Source organism: Eubalaena glacialis, chromosome 11, assembly GCF_028564815.1.
Source record: "Eubalaena glacialis isolate mEubGla1 chromosome 11, mEubGla1.1.hap2.+ XY, whole genome shotgun sequence".
In the NCBI taxonomy this organism is placed as follows: domain Eukaryota; kingdom Metazoa; phylum Chordata; class Mammalia; order Artiodactyla; family Balaenidae; genus Eubalaena; species Eubalaena glacialis.
Genome location: NC_083726.1, coordinates 106,994,400 through 107,007,453, shown reverse-complemented (window position 1 = coordinate 107,007,453; position 13,054 = coordinate 106,994,400). Strand labels below are relative to the sequence as shown.

Genomic DNA, 13,054 nt, shown 5'->3' with positions numbered 1-13,054 from the left:
ACCTCTGCATTTAGCACAGGGCTTGGCACATAATTAAATGTTTATTGAATCCTCCCTTGATACAATGAATAGCTGTTGATGGACATAAGTCTTGTGTATTTTGGGTGTTCAAAAGGATTTCCTGATTCCATTCAGAGCTGAAAGCTCTGTGGGCCTGGGTGTGAGCCCAGAACCTGCTTCCTACTCCTTGACCACAAGGCCCCAGAGGACCCTCAGGGTGAGCGAAGCGGCACAGGGCAAGGAAGACATTTCTCTGCTACGATAGATTAAAAAGGGAGACTTGGTAAATGCTGCTTTCATCATCCAAAAGCCCCAGTGAGTCCTCAGGGTGCTTATGTCCAGGAAACTTTCCATGAGAGGCGGGTTCCCTCGGCGGCTCAGGACTACAGAGTCTGGTACGACATCCAGGGCTCAGGGAACCAGGGGCACAGCTCTCAGGAAACGAACTGGACCAACTATAAGCAGATCCTGGCTAAGGATGAAGTGGCTGCCGGATGTGCCCCTGGTGACTGTCAGGGGACAAGGCCTCATGAGACTATACATCGGGAGACGATGCTCTGAGTCCCGCGGAAAAGGGAACAGGAGTCTGGTCTCCGGAGGACGACTCTTCAGAGTCCCATCTGCCTGGCGTGTAAACTGTGCATGGGTCACCACACAGCTCACTTCTTGGGGCTTTTCCCGTGAAGCTCAGGCTTCCTAATCCACCCCGAGCAGGCCCTCCCGGGACCCCCTTGGGTGTGTCCGCTCCGGCAGCCATCCTCCTCCAGGGCCAAGCGCACCGCCTCCCAGCAGATGTGGCAGACCAGCGGGAAGGAAAGGGTCCCTGTTCGTCAGCCAAACAGCCCTGGAGACCCCTGGCACCCACAGGAGGGTTCAGAGCCATGCCGTGAGCACTGCTGCGAGCCGGACACAGCGCTGGGTGATGGGACAGCGGTGACCATGACAGAGGCCCTCTCTGGAATTGACAGTTTAGTGGGACAAACTTCAACCAAATAATTAGATGAATAATTGGCTAATTATGGTGGGTGGCCAAAGGAGTGTGTGTGACAGAGGACACCCAACTCTGCCTGGGAGCCAGGGGGGGCTTGACGGGCACCGTGAATCCAGCAGGAGACACCCGGGTACATGGGGAGAGGGAGGCACTTCGAGGAGGAGGAGGGTGCCTCTGGGCTGCAGGTCTCGAGCAACCGAGGCTAAAGTGCTAAAATACACACACACACACACACACACACACCCCCCAACAACCTGAGGACGGAGAGGGGCACGAGATGAGGGCACAGAGGCAGGCAGGAGCCGCCACTGCTGGGCTTCGGAGTCAGGGAAGGATTCTGGAATTTACCCTAAGAGCACTGATGCAGACTAAGCTGGGGAGTGATATAATCACAGTTACACTGAAAATATCAAAGAGAGACGTAACGTTGGCGAGAGTGTGAGGAAAGGGCAGAGAGGCAGCAAGACAGGGTGAGAGATCAGGGAGGAGGCTCCGGGGGCAGGTCTGAGGGGCTGATGTGGGCCTGAGTTGGAAGCAGAGCGCAGAGAGGCCAGAAGAAAGATCTGGTGGCCAAGAGGTGACAGGTGTCACCGAGCCTCCAAGGGCCCCCAGGCCAGCCCAGCAAAGCACAGACTCGTCCTTCCAGGCTGAAGGGCCCACACAGCCTGACTGCACTTCCTCTCAATTCCCCTTCCTCCCGTCACAAAAAGTCCACGCGGTCTCCTGGCTGCCTCCTAAAATCTGTGTTCACTCCTGACATTTTTAATTATGTCAGTCCACAGAGGACCCTCCCCACCCAAATCTTACTCATACTTCAAGGTTCGATTAAAATTCCACCGCCGTCCTCAAACCTTCCCCAACTCCCGCAGGCGACACCGAGTCACCCCTTCGCACTGTGACACACAGCTCCACGCACTGTCATCTGCGTCTATTTCATCCGCTCCAGACGTGTTGCCCCAAATTAACCGAGGGGTCTCAAGGGCAGGGGCAAGATGTGCACTCTTCCAGTACCCTATCCCCCAGGCCCACCCCGGGGCCCACCCAAGGCAGCCCTCGAACACTGTGAGGCCAGCTGAATGGACAGGACACAAATGACATGACCAGGGCAGGGGAAGACTGATGTCACCACTGTCACCCAGGGTGCTTCTGTGTAGCTTGTGCAAAATGTCAGGGTGAGGAACTGTCTCGAGCCTGGTCTGCAGTCCATTTGTTAAACAGTCACAGCCTCAGGCATGATGTCTTAGACACCGGTAGCTGGTGAGTGACAGAGCTGCCTTGTTACCACACAGGCAGGTAAGAACTGGAGAAAAGACGGGCTAGATAACCTCATGCAAACTGAGAAGCAGAGCCAGCAGCTACACGGCAACCAGTGGGCGAAACGGCACCTATTTTTAGTCTGTTTTCAGTGGCTCTCACCGCAGCTCTTTAAACACAAGGAGAGCCAATTCCTGAACAACTGCAGTACTTTGACTGGAATCCATTAACGTCAATCTCTTTTACCAGCTACTACAGGATCTGAAATGGGATGATTGAAGATTTCCCTTCTCTAGACACAGGGACAGAAGAAATGCCACACTGGTTAAGAGAACGGATGATGACAACGGCGCACACAGCAAATCTGTAAGCGGGAAGATCAGGTTCTGCCCTGCTTCCATCAGGAAGGTAACTGGTTCCACTAAACCAAAGCTGCACATTTATTACACAGAACTGCTGACTGAATCTAGATTCCAGTTAAACTGAAAATGTGTCAAGAGTCAAATACATTTTTATTCACTCCTAGCTCTAACTACAGTAGCAACTCTAACTCAAAACAAAGAAATATGTCTTTGGCCTTTAGCCACAGCAGACATTAATCTAAGACCTTAGCTGTGTTCAGAGACGAAATGTTTCTAAGAGCCCTCAGCACTGTGCCTGACACTGACCCCAATGGTATCTTCTATCATTATCCAGAGTGGTATTTCGGCTCAGGACAGAGTAGACTTTTATTTGATGATTCCCCCCAGCTGAAAAAATTTAATGCTTAAAAATTTTATATACAGTCTATTTTTATACATTGCTTCTTCCATAAAATGTGAAGTAAGAATATGACTCTGAAGTCCACAAAGAGGCTGAGAGAGAGCTACCACAGAAAGCACAGGCCTGATCTGAAGTGGGCACCCCTGATTCTCAGTCTAGCCTCCTGAGGGAATTCCAGAAGACTCGGGAATTATTGCAGACAGGGGCCTGGGTGCACAGTGAGAATAGTGAGAGCTGGGGAGAGTCGCGCAAGGGCTCTGTTATTTTCCTCGTCTGTAAATGAAAGGGCTGAGGTCTGTGATTCAATTAGGGTTTTTTGCTGCAGGGCAATCCTGTGCCTCATCACAGGATAGAAATGAGTGCTGTAGAATTAGCAAACTTTTGTGGGTCCCTTTTGCTTTTACTCAGAGTTACAACAGCGAGGAAAGAGAAGAAAATAATAGAACAGCAATCTTTATTTCTACTAAATGAACCCACTTATTCTCTTTTCTCTATGTTAGCACACGCAAAAAAAGTCCAAATTCGGTGGTTTTTCTTTTTTTCTAATATATTTATTTTCAACCTGGCACCCTTAGAAATATATCGATAATAGACAAAGGCAAGTAAAATAAAGTAATATAATGAATAAAGGCCAAGAAACAAGATTATTTTTTAGAGAGAACTAGTCTTCTGAAGGTTAACAAGACCAAAAAAGTTGATCAACAAGTCAACGTTGGCAACTGTTTATATCCATCAATGATGAGGGACAACTTTCCAAAGGGATCCAAGTTCATTCTTTTTGGCTAAGATGAGGCTACGACTCATAGTAAAACCCTTTAATCCCATGGGGGTGAAACAATGCTATGGTTTAATCTGGCTTGGTTATTGGGAGACTACTGGGAGACTTATTAATGGCTAAGCAGGATAATCAATTTACTTTTTTTTTTTTTTAATAAATTTATTTATTTATTTTTGGCTGCGTTGGGTCTTGGTTTCTGCGCACGGGCATTCTCTAGCTGCGGCGAGCAGGGGCTACTCTTCATTGCAGTGCGCGGGCTTCTCACTGCAGTGGCTTCTCTTGTTGCAGAGCATGGGCTCTAGGCTCGCAAGCTTCAGTAGTTGTGGCACACGGGCTCAGTAGTTGTGGCGCACAGGCTTAGTTGCTCCGTGGCGTGTGGGATCTTCCCGGACCAGGGCTTTAACCCGTGTCCTCTGCAATGGCAGGTGGATTCCTACCTACTGTGCCATCAGGGAAGTCTCTCAATTTACTTTTAAAGTACAAAAAAAATTATTTCAACTGTTCTCAATTCATATGGATTCAAGGGCTTATATCCTCCTATGAGTGGCACTAGGTTTTCTAGAGCTCGTAGCTCCTCATCAAAGTTCAGGATTTAAGCCCTGTTTAATTGTACTAGTGTTTTGTTTTGTTTTTTGGCTGCGCCACGTGGCTTGTGGGATCTTAGTTCCCCGACCAGGGATTGAACCCAGGCCCTCAGCAGTGAGAACTCAGAGTCCTAACCACTGGGCCGCCGGGGAATTCCCTGTACTAGTGTATTTATTAGATCTTAAAATCATGTTGAAATCTGTTTAAGTAGATGAAATCTGCTTAAGTAGATTTTCGTATTGGATACTTTTCCCATAACAGCTATATTTTTGCTCTACCTGAACGAAGACAACTTGCAAATCATTTATGTCAAAATGTCCTCAAGTTTTCGCTACACTTGCAGATTAGTTTCATCACTGTTTAATATAATCACTTACAAACTAAACTAAATGAATAAAATAAGTCATATGCAATACAAATGGTATAAACCTACATGCAAGCTAATGTATATTTCAGATATTTACTGAAAACTGAAGAAGTGCTAGGCCTTGTGGGGAACACAGAGATGAACAAGACACAGTCCTCGGCTTGCAAAAGAGAATCCAGGAGGGGGGTTAAGCTAACAAATGAAAAAGATACACGACAACATAAGTTTAAATAAGATTTTAAGATAATAATCAAAGACTCGCATGTGGCATATGGCTATCAAATATTAGTCACTTGGTTTAGAATACTGGCTGGGCTTAAAAAGAGGGACAGTTGATCAGTCAGGGGTCAAGATCGCTGGCTGAGCAGGCCCACAGATGTGGCCAATACAGGCCGAGTTCATTGCAGAACCAGGTTCTAAGTTTCAGGACCGGAAGGCTTGGGACCCCGGCCTCACTGATAGTCAGCTGTCCAGGTGGCTTAACAGGACCCCTTCCCCTGGCGGAAGCTGAAGTCTACCAGGCTAGCCTGTCCCAGAGCAGAACCTGCCGTCCCATACGGAAGAATTAAGTCCGCTGCGCTCCAGTGCAGCCTCCCCGAACCCGACCCTCTCCCGAAAGGGAGCCTTCATCGTTAATGTCCACGTAACTAGGTCCCACAGGTAAGTCTGGGTCTCCTCTTGCTTGAGGAAAAGGGCTTATTACGATGCTTCCTCGGGCTTCCCTGGCGGCGCAGTGGTTGAGAATCTGCCTGCCAATGCAGGGGACACGGGTTCGAGCCCTGGTCTGGGAGGATCCCACATGCCGCGGAGCAACTAGGCCCATGAGCCACAACTACTGAGCCTGCGCGTCTGGAGCCTGTGCTCCGCAACAAGAGAGGCCGCGATAGTGAGAGGCCCGCGCACGGCGATGAAGAGTGGCCCCCGCTCGCCGCAACTAGGGAAAGCCCTCGCACAGAAACAAAGACCCAACACAGCCAAAAATAAATAAATAAATAAATAAATAAGATGCTTCCTCTATCAGTTCCTCAGGGAGGTCCTCTTCTTCCCCTTCTCCAGAGTCACTGCTCTCTAGGTCAGGTGGCCCTGAGAAGGTGAATGGAATTCGGGCCACAATTCTTCACTCCATATACTGATATAATGACCATAAAAAAACCATCTGACGTATTTAATACTTTCTTCCTGAATAATCTCAAAGTAACTGAAAGCTCTAAAGTGATGGAGAAAATTACTCCAAGAAACCACTTTGTCTTTCTATTATCACATCCCCACAGGGCCGACAAGCATCTGTAACTGCTGAAAGCATCGGGGGCAGCTTGTAGTGAAACTTGTCTCCAGCGACCCTGTCATTTCCCGTAGCACCTGTGGGACGCTAGCATGCTTTTCCAAGGTCAGTTATTTTCCCCGAAGCAAAATATTTAAGAAACACGTGTTGATATGTCCTTCTACCCCACATCCCTGGGACGTCCTCTGAGCAGCTGCTGGACCTTGGCAAAAAACAAAAAAACGAAAGCAAAAAACAAAGCACTGCTGAGAAGTGATGGTCACGCCTTCCCCAGCACTCTCTTCTACCAACTCTACTTCTCTGTCCACTCTGAGGACAGGCTCACTAACCAAGGGAATTTCCAACTGGTCAGAAGCTTTCGGATGGCTGGGAGGCTTTTAATCATCCAGAACCCTCTCTGAGGTGTCCTAAGAAATCTCGCTGCTCAGAAACTCTCAAACAAGGTCATTCAGTCCTTGAAGCCACCTTCTAAGCTAAAAGAAATACAGGATTCTGGGGTGTGGATGACGAGATGGAGCTGTGAATACACATATGTGGTTCTCGGAGCTGCCTCGATGGGCTTTCGTTTAGGCCTAGGACACATTTCCTGTACAAAGTGGGGATGCCAGGGGTTCTGACCAGCACCATCCCACGTATCCCTAGGGCTGATCTCGATGGTCAGAATGAGTCCTCTTCCTTCCTTCCTGCCCAATAAGCACCCCTCCCAAAGCCGCACATGGCTGGAAAGAACCTTCCACATAACAAGGCAGAGCTTCTCGGGAAAGAGGAGAAACTACTTGAGTAACTAAAACTCGACATGAGCTCATTCCTCCAGGAGCGTCTGCCTGGCCAAGCTGTCGGGTCAGAGCCCCCGTAGAGAAAACCGTCTCAAACAAGAGCAAGCAGGGATAATCTCTTTCCGTCTGGGTGTACCCTCTTTAAGAAAAACCCTGGTTCCGTCGATAGGATTCCAAGGTAAAGTCCCTCCCAGTGGCTCCAAGAAGCATGACTGCGTTCCTAAACTCAGCAACCGAGGTGAGTGGAACTCTAATAACCGTTGTCAGATTTAACAGTTACACTCCCAGTAAAAGACCATGCCTACCAACAGACACAGAACCTAATGCTGTAATTCTCCATTACAGAGTTCTGAGAACTACGTTCTGAGACAAGCTGGCTTCACTTTAGGACAGAATTGCGGCACAGATGAAACGTGTGCCGACAGACGACCTGAAAGTGACAGGTAACTATGCTTATTCTTTGAAACCAGGAGCAAAAGCCGATGAGAGAGAAATAAAGACACAGAAGTCTTATTTAAACCTTCAGAGAGTTTAAATGTGGTAACAAACCAACAACTGATTCATCCTATTCTCTTACAACTGAAATGTCCATAGTCTAACAATCCATTGCCAGTAACATCAAGCTCACTGGACTCTCCTTGCAACAAAAGACGAAAGGTGCGAAAGTGACAATATCTGTCAATATTTTGTTTTTCTTAGATCAGGTTTTTAAAAGTGATCTTGCCGATCACTGTGGCAGAATCTGCTGGACACAGCGGCTTTGTGGTAAAGGTTACTGCGCAGTGTCAAACTGTATTCCCTGCTCTGGGAGCCAGAGTGAGTGAAAGGGCTTCAGTACTGTCTGCCAAACACGGAAAGCAAAGGATGAACAGTCTGCTTTGGAATTTGATGAGATGGAACTCCCACACCACCCTCCTTTAGGGCAGATATAAAATAGTTAGTCCTTTCCACGCACTTTATAAAGTCATCTGGTTGCTTAGCGTTTGCAAGTTGAGACTTAAATTTAGTTGTGAAAACAAAACAAACATACGTAAGTTCGTTTTAAAATTTTCCCTCTAATTATTGGAAGAAATATTCTGCACACATTCTCTTTCTATCTCATTGTACATAATGTCCAGGATGGGTGATCTTATCGCTGGAGTCCACTTCAACCAAAAATGTTTAACAGGGGTTCACCCTGAATACTGGACGGGTTCTCTCCTTGGGGGTGGGAACTGAGGACAGGAGCTGAAATGTAGAGCATTCGGTGTTTGTCGATCTATACAGGCACACAGATCTACATGGCACTTCTGGCTAATAAATACCAGATGAAGAGGCGTTTGAGCTAACTCAAAAATACACTGACCAATGGGGAAGAACAACAGTATTCAGGTTAACTAGAATAGTTACGTCAATCAAAAGCTATAAATAAGTCATTTTACACAATGACCTCAAAGTTGCATCCACCTAGCGTGCTTTGAGCTCATTGTGGAATCCTGCTTACTCACAGGCTCAAGGAGATTCCGAGCCCTCACAGTTCTACCACAAGCCTTACCTGCAAGCAGGTGAACAGAGCTGAAGCTCCTCTCCAGTTTACCCAGGAGTACGGTGAGAAAGCAGTCTGAGGCCAGAGAGGCCACATCTTGGGAGCTTTGGTCGTAAACTACAACCTTCTGACTGCAATCTATGTCGACCTAAAATGCAAACATAAGGCTGTTAGGGAGGAAAGCGAGGAAAATAATCTCATATACCTCTGCTGCTGAAGCAAGTAACTGCTTCCTGTTTTCCTTAATAATCTGAATAAAAATGAGAAGTGGTCAATTTACTGGATAAACCAAGCATACACATGGTTTAAATGTTTGTAAAAATCAACATTTACGAGGCAAACTTGATGCTATTTCTGTGTAAATGTGCTCAAAACTCCTTAGTTTTAAATCCTTAACACGATAACAGGGTAAAAACATGTACAACAAAATAATACGCAAAATAAACATAACGATCCCCGAACTAAAGAAACATTTAAAATGGTTTCTACTCAGTAACAAATCAGCTTTTCATAAAATTAAAGCATGAACTCATTTTTATTCCTGAACAAAAGAAATAGCCTTACCTACCACAAAGCTGACATTCTGGTATCCTGAGAAAACATCTCCTTGAAGATCCTTAAATTCTGACCATTACCTTACCTTCCCACAAATAAAAAACACTTGTAATATAATTAGTTTCTACTTTCTTTTCAAGGCACTTGAAAAGAATGATTTCCTTTCAGTACATTTGTAAACAACATAAAACAATGTATTAATGTATTAGTTATTAATAATATACATACAATATTATATACTATTATATAATTGCTAATAATTGAGTATTATAATATACTGTATTAAATGTAACTTTTTATTTGTGTTAAATTAATAAAACAATTTTTAGCATTAATAGGGAAACATAGCACTTGATCAAATAAAAACAAGTTAAGCTTTCTGTGTAGTTTAGAAATATTCTGAGGTGTGACAGTGTCTACAATTAGTGAATTATTCTGAGGTGTCATAAGGTATCAAAGTTTAAAAAAAGCAACCAAAACTTCCTCAAATTACTTTCTCCCCTTAAAAATGAGGCTTCATTTAAAATGATTCCCCATTCAGCATTTCCATTTATTTTAAAAAGGAAAAAAAAAGCAAGCATGTACCTTATGTTTGGCTGAGTGCTGGATGAGCTCTGTAATTAACACTTTGTCCTGTTGCAACCTTCGCTTCATAAGCTTGGAGCAGTTGATATTAATGGCTTCCAAAATGTGGGATGTATTGTATTCCACAAATGGCCGGCTATCAATTAGCAGCACTTTTTCCGTTCCACTTTCCAGCAGAGCCACCAACCTCTCAGTAACAATTTGAGTTCCAATCATCTCATGGGCCATGACAACAATAAGTCCTCTTTTCCCACCTCCTCCTTTAATTTGCCACGATGATGTAATGGTGGTGTGCTCAAAGGCTCAGCCACTCCATTGTACTGAGATGTATGAGGTCAGGCTGGTGGCGACTGGCAAGAGGAGAGTTAAACCCATTTTCAGCAAGAGCCCTCCAAGTGAATGTCTCTTTCTCTTTCCCGTTGATGTGCTCTCGCAGAGGCCTCCTGCCACAAAGCAGCCCCTCACATTTGATTCATAAAGAGATGACTGGAATAACCATTCCAACAAAAGATGCTTTGGGGCAGCCAGTGCATTACATCATTCTTTACCTCTGTTCCCTCGTTCCAACAGCTTTACACGGGGCTGAAAAGCCTACATGGAGAGAGAATGACAGACAGAAAACAAAACATGGGGGTCAAAAAAAGAAAGAGCATCGGATTAGAGGGAGTGTATGATTCATAATATTTACCCCATTAATCTAATTCCATACTTGAGGCACTGTTTCATGTGAACAAACAAACAAAAAGGACAAGTAGGTATGGCTTCAGAAAACGTACTAATGATAATTCGCTTTCCCCGCAAAATATAAAAACTCAAAGATGACAAAACAAGACATAGTCATGAATTATATATAATCACCTGGGGGCCCAGAACTACTTGACTTACAGTATGAAATTAAAAGAGCTGTAAAAAGCCAGTCCAAGTATTTTTATTCCAGATGGGTTTCCTCCATTTTATTTGCTTATTTCTTGAAAATAGCACAAAAAACAACCACCTAAGATCAGGTTAGCAATCTGACGTTATCAGGACATAAAAATCTTTCCTGATGGCTTGAGAATTACTATGATAAATGGAGTGTGTGTGCTGTGAGCATTCCTTGAAACTACCCTCAGGAAGAAGAGGCAGGAAAATGGGAGGATCTGTCAATTTCGGCTGCCTTTTAAGGAAGAGGAGGGGCAATGACTCATGCGCTTGTCACACCAAGTGCTGAACTAGCTGCTGGGGGCCTGTGAGGCATCCACTCCGCCCCAGGCAGACTCACAGCTAAGATCCTGGCCGGTCCTCCGCTTCCAGGTCTCTTTTTCTTGTGCCTCATTTTTAAGAGACTCACTGATTCCCAGCCTCAGAAAATCTCACACCTTAACCTTGGACTCTAGGTCAGCAACCCAGGCATACGAGAGCCCTTAATACTGGACCTGATGCTTCCTTATTCTTGCCAAACTCCTAAGATAGACCATTTCCTAGTTAACACTAGTTGGAGTTTTGTGCCCATAGCTTAAGCCCCGCACACTGACCTCCAATATTCTCACGTTCCTATCTCCCCGGTCCATCTCTGCTTACAGGAAATGCCCTACTACATAAAACTAGATGTCCACTGTTGGCATTCGACTTCTAGAGGTTAAACTACTTGATGGCAGACGTTTTGTATTGTATTTCTTACTTCCACAGTGTTTTGCACATAAGATTTTCAATTTACACTGTTACAAGTTAGTAAAATCCTCCTTGTTCCAAAAATGACTTGATACTGAATAATTCATATCTGATTAACTGATTCTGGATGAGGATGATAGACCCCCTCAGACATCATTGGGTCCCGTTTCCTAATTTCAGACTCACAAATTAGAAACTGAAGCATGCAGAAGTAGGAGCAGGCAGGAGAGAGAGAGGAGTGGCCTTGCCCTTTACTTGTTATGTAGCTTCGGACAAACCATATTAACCTCTCTGAACCACACTTTCCTCATCTCTAAAATGTACATATAATATTGGCCTTGTCTCCTCACAAAGTTTGTTTTGAGGATGAAATTATGTCAGTTATCTAAAGAGAGTAAGTCAGAAAGCAACTAGTCATCACACAGAGAAAGGAGGAAAAATGCTGTAAAGATGCCAATGGTGAACAGAGCTGCCTTGCATCTGGAATCTGAAAGGCATCCCTCAGCAGATAAAGACGGGGCAATCCCATCCTGCTACAGGCCGGCTTCAGCCAGGCTGTGCCGCTTCTCAGGGAGTCAGACATCCACGGAGTTAGAAGGCACCTGAGAAGCCATCTCGTCTACCCTCACATCTCACAAATCAGCTCCATATAATACATTATTTGTCCATTTCGTATCTTCATTATACGAAGGTATTATTTTTAGTACAGCTTAATGGCAATGAAGCACAAAAGTCATCTCTACCTTCGACTGAAGAAACCAGAGCAGAGAATTTGTCCTACTCAATCAACCAATGAACATTCGCATAGCACCTACCCAGGGTATTTCTGACTCAAGTCCTGACTGTCCGGTGACACAGTTCACAGCCACGCAAGGTCCTGGGCTCAGATGGCCTGACTCCCTCACTGGGGCTCCCACTCCCGGGTTACCCTGTTTTCCTAAGAACCTGTCCCCACAATGAAGCTGCACTGAGACAGAGTGACGTGACTTGCCCATGCGGGAGCCCGGGCAGCGCAGAAAGTGGAAACCCGAGAACGGGAGCAAGTGGATGCCAACAATGGCCTGAGTCTCTGGGCCCCATTGGCTCCTCTCAGTGGTGCAAACCGGGCAGGACAAAGCAGTTATCTGGGTTAGCAGATCGAGGGACAAAGGGAGGGAGAAGACAGAAAACATGCAAAAGCTGAGTGAGAAAGTTCTCATCTTTGCTTCCCTCCAGCCCACTCTAAGAAGCCCAAATCACTGAAACCCAAGGTAGGCTGTGGCCAACAGGTCGACCGGGAAGAAAATGGTCATTCCTCCCCAGAGAACCAGAGTCAGTTGTTCCGGATAGAAAAAGACCCTTTCCCTGACCAAGAAGAGGTCTGGTCAAAGTGACCCTGACATGAGGATGTAGCTGAAACAAAACAGTGAAGGTGAACTGAGGATAAAGTTACACCTTTCACATTGTCCTGAGGCCAGCTGGAGCCCTCTGACAGCACCTTCATGCAGCACCTTCACGTCTGATGTTCTGAGGTCCCAGGTGACTATGGAGGAGGCCGAGGCTGCCAAGGGGCTGTGGAAGGTGAGGTAACAACAGCCTTAAACCTCGTTCACTTGCAGCTACAGAATTCTGGGGAAGACCTCATCCTAGGCTACAACTCTAATTTAGAAATTTCTCTCCATTCATTGTTCTTTCCGAAGAAGGTCAACACACTGAGATCAGGGACACATCTGTGATAGTTTTTTTCTCGGAATCTTTTGCATCAAGTAGGATTTAAGAGATGACAGGAGAATATTTGATAGTTGGCAGCCCCAACAAGCTCATTTTACCCCAAAATCTCTTCAAGAAGTCAGAAGGCATACGAATTTTTAGATGGAACACGGGGGCCCAAGTGCATATAGCAAAGCCCAGGGCAGGCCAGCTTTGCTATTTACCTATTTTCTTAGACAATTTTAAAAGTTTTAA

General features: G+C 45.6%; 1 protein-coding gene across 8 annotated transcripts in view; it reads right to left on the bottom strand.

Moving 5' to 3' along the window:
- The window catches only part of DUSP16 (dual specificity phosphatase 16), an 85,793-nt gene that overhangs the window by 37,576 nt on the left and 35,163 nt on the right, over positions 1 to 13,054 (bottom strand). For all 8 annotated transcript variants that reach the window (XM_061205334.1, XM_061205338.1, XM_061205332.1 and 5 more), the window contains 2 exons: positions 9,461 to 10,051; positions 8,330 to 8,468 (listed from right to left, as the gene is read on the bottom strand). In XM_061205334.1, the coding sequence (XP_061061317.1) occupies positions 8,330 to 8,468; positions 9,461 to 9,688 (367 nt within the window). In that variant the 5' untranslated portion in view covers positions 9,689 to 10,051. The remainder of the gene's footprint in view (positions 1 to 8,329; positions 8,469 to 9,460; positions 10,052 to 13,054) is intronic.